Consider the following 1280-nt stretch of genomic DNA (forward strand, 5'->3'; position numbering starts at 1 on the left):
GGCGGGTTGTCTTCCAGCGGAGTCTGGAAGTTCGTTACAATCACCGCTGGAAACGATTATTATGAATTAGGTCGAGTACATGCGATAATGAAGCTTAGGTACCTGGATTAACAGAGTTGACTCTGACTTGCTTCGGCGCAAGCTCTAGCGCGACACATCGCGTAAACTGATCCAACGCAGCCTTCGAAACACAATAGGACAAAGAGTTGGCAAACGACCTTGTCCCCGCCACGCTGGACACGTTGACGATGTTGCCTTTGCTTTTGATGAGGTGAGGCACGGCCAGTTTGGTCAGGTGATAGACGCTTCTCAAGTTGGTTTCCATTATGTCGTCAAATTGTTCCAGACTGGTACTTTCGATGGTCCCATTCTGTCCCTTGCCAGCATTGTTGACCAACACGTCCAATCTGCCGAACTTCTTAATCGTTCCGTCAATCACCCGGAGGTTGTCTTCCGTTTTTGTCACGTCGGCCACGATTATTAGAGGCTTTTGTTTCCCAATGGCTTCACATTCGCGACCAATTTTATTGAGATTTTCGACGTTTCTACCGGTCAAAACGACGATTGCACCCAGTTGGGTTAGATATGTGGCCGTGGCAGCCCCGATTCCACTACTTGCTCCTGTGACTATAATAACCTTTCCGGAGAGATCCATTGCAGAATTGTAGCTCATTTGAATGATGTTACTGAACTGACTGCCAGTCGGTTGCCTGCATTTTATTTTACAAGACCTAATCTTGACACCTTTCCTGTTTGCGCTATTGAATAACTTTATCGTTATCAATATTTATACTATAGAGTAAGATTTGCTATTTACTCAGAGACCGAGTGAAAAGTCTGGCGAACCGAAGAATTTTCCTGTTCATATCAAGTAAGTTGGTAGAATTTTGGATCTTGCTAATGGTGTACACTGCACATAAGCAACTCGATTTGAATTGCAAAATCAGCGAAGCCTACCACAAGGCTTATTTTATTCATTTATTGGTTAAAGTTATACCACCGCCGTCCCAACAATTCCACGCTTAATTGATTTGCATTTCGATTTTGTCCGCTGAGCTCCATGTCTTATTGTATCTGCCGGGTAAGGAGCGATCACCATCCTTGTAAGGTTGTTGTCTGGCATGCTCACATATCATCGGCGAAGCAGACACATAGACTGGATCGTTGAACGTGGCTCACTGCATGGTATCATATAGCGCATTGTTCGTCTGTGGAGCCTTCTAACCAACCATTTTACTATATATGCTTCCCGCTGCATTTCCCGCATTTAAAGCTTCAAT

General features: G+C 44.6%; 1 protein-coding gene across 1 annotated transcript; it reads right to left on the minus strand.

The window, feature by feature from the left end:
• Positions 1 to 5: 5 nt before the first annotated feature.
• On the minus strand, positions 6 to 801 carry LOC5570232 (3-oxoacyl-[acyl-carrier-protein] reductase FabG; the record flags this gene model as incomplete). Its single annotated transcript, XM_001658961.2, has 2 exons — positions 103 to 801; positions 6 to 46 (listed from the first exon to the last, which is right to left on the minus strand). Coding segments are annotated over exons 1-2 (612 nt in total), but the record flags the coding sequence as incomplete, so codon positions are not given.
• Between the last annotated feature and the right edge of the window lie 479 nt (positions 802 to 1280).

The sequence above is a fragment of the Aedes aegypti genome, unplaced genomic scaffold (genome assembly GCF_002204515.2).
Source record: "Aedes aegypti strain LVP_AGWG unplaced genomic scaffold, AaegL5.0 Primary Assembly AGWG_AaegL5_hic_scaff_9_PBJ_arrow, whole genome shotgun sequence".
NCBI lineage: Eukaryota > Metazoa > Arthropoda > Insecta > Diptera > Culicidae > Aedes > Aedes aegypti.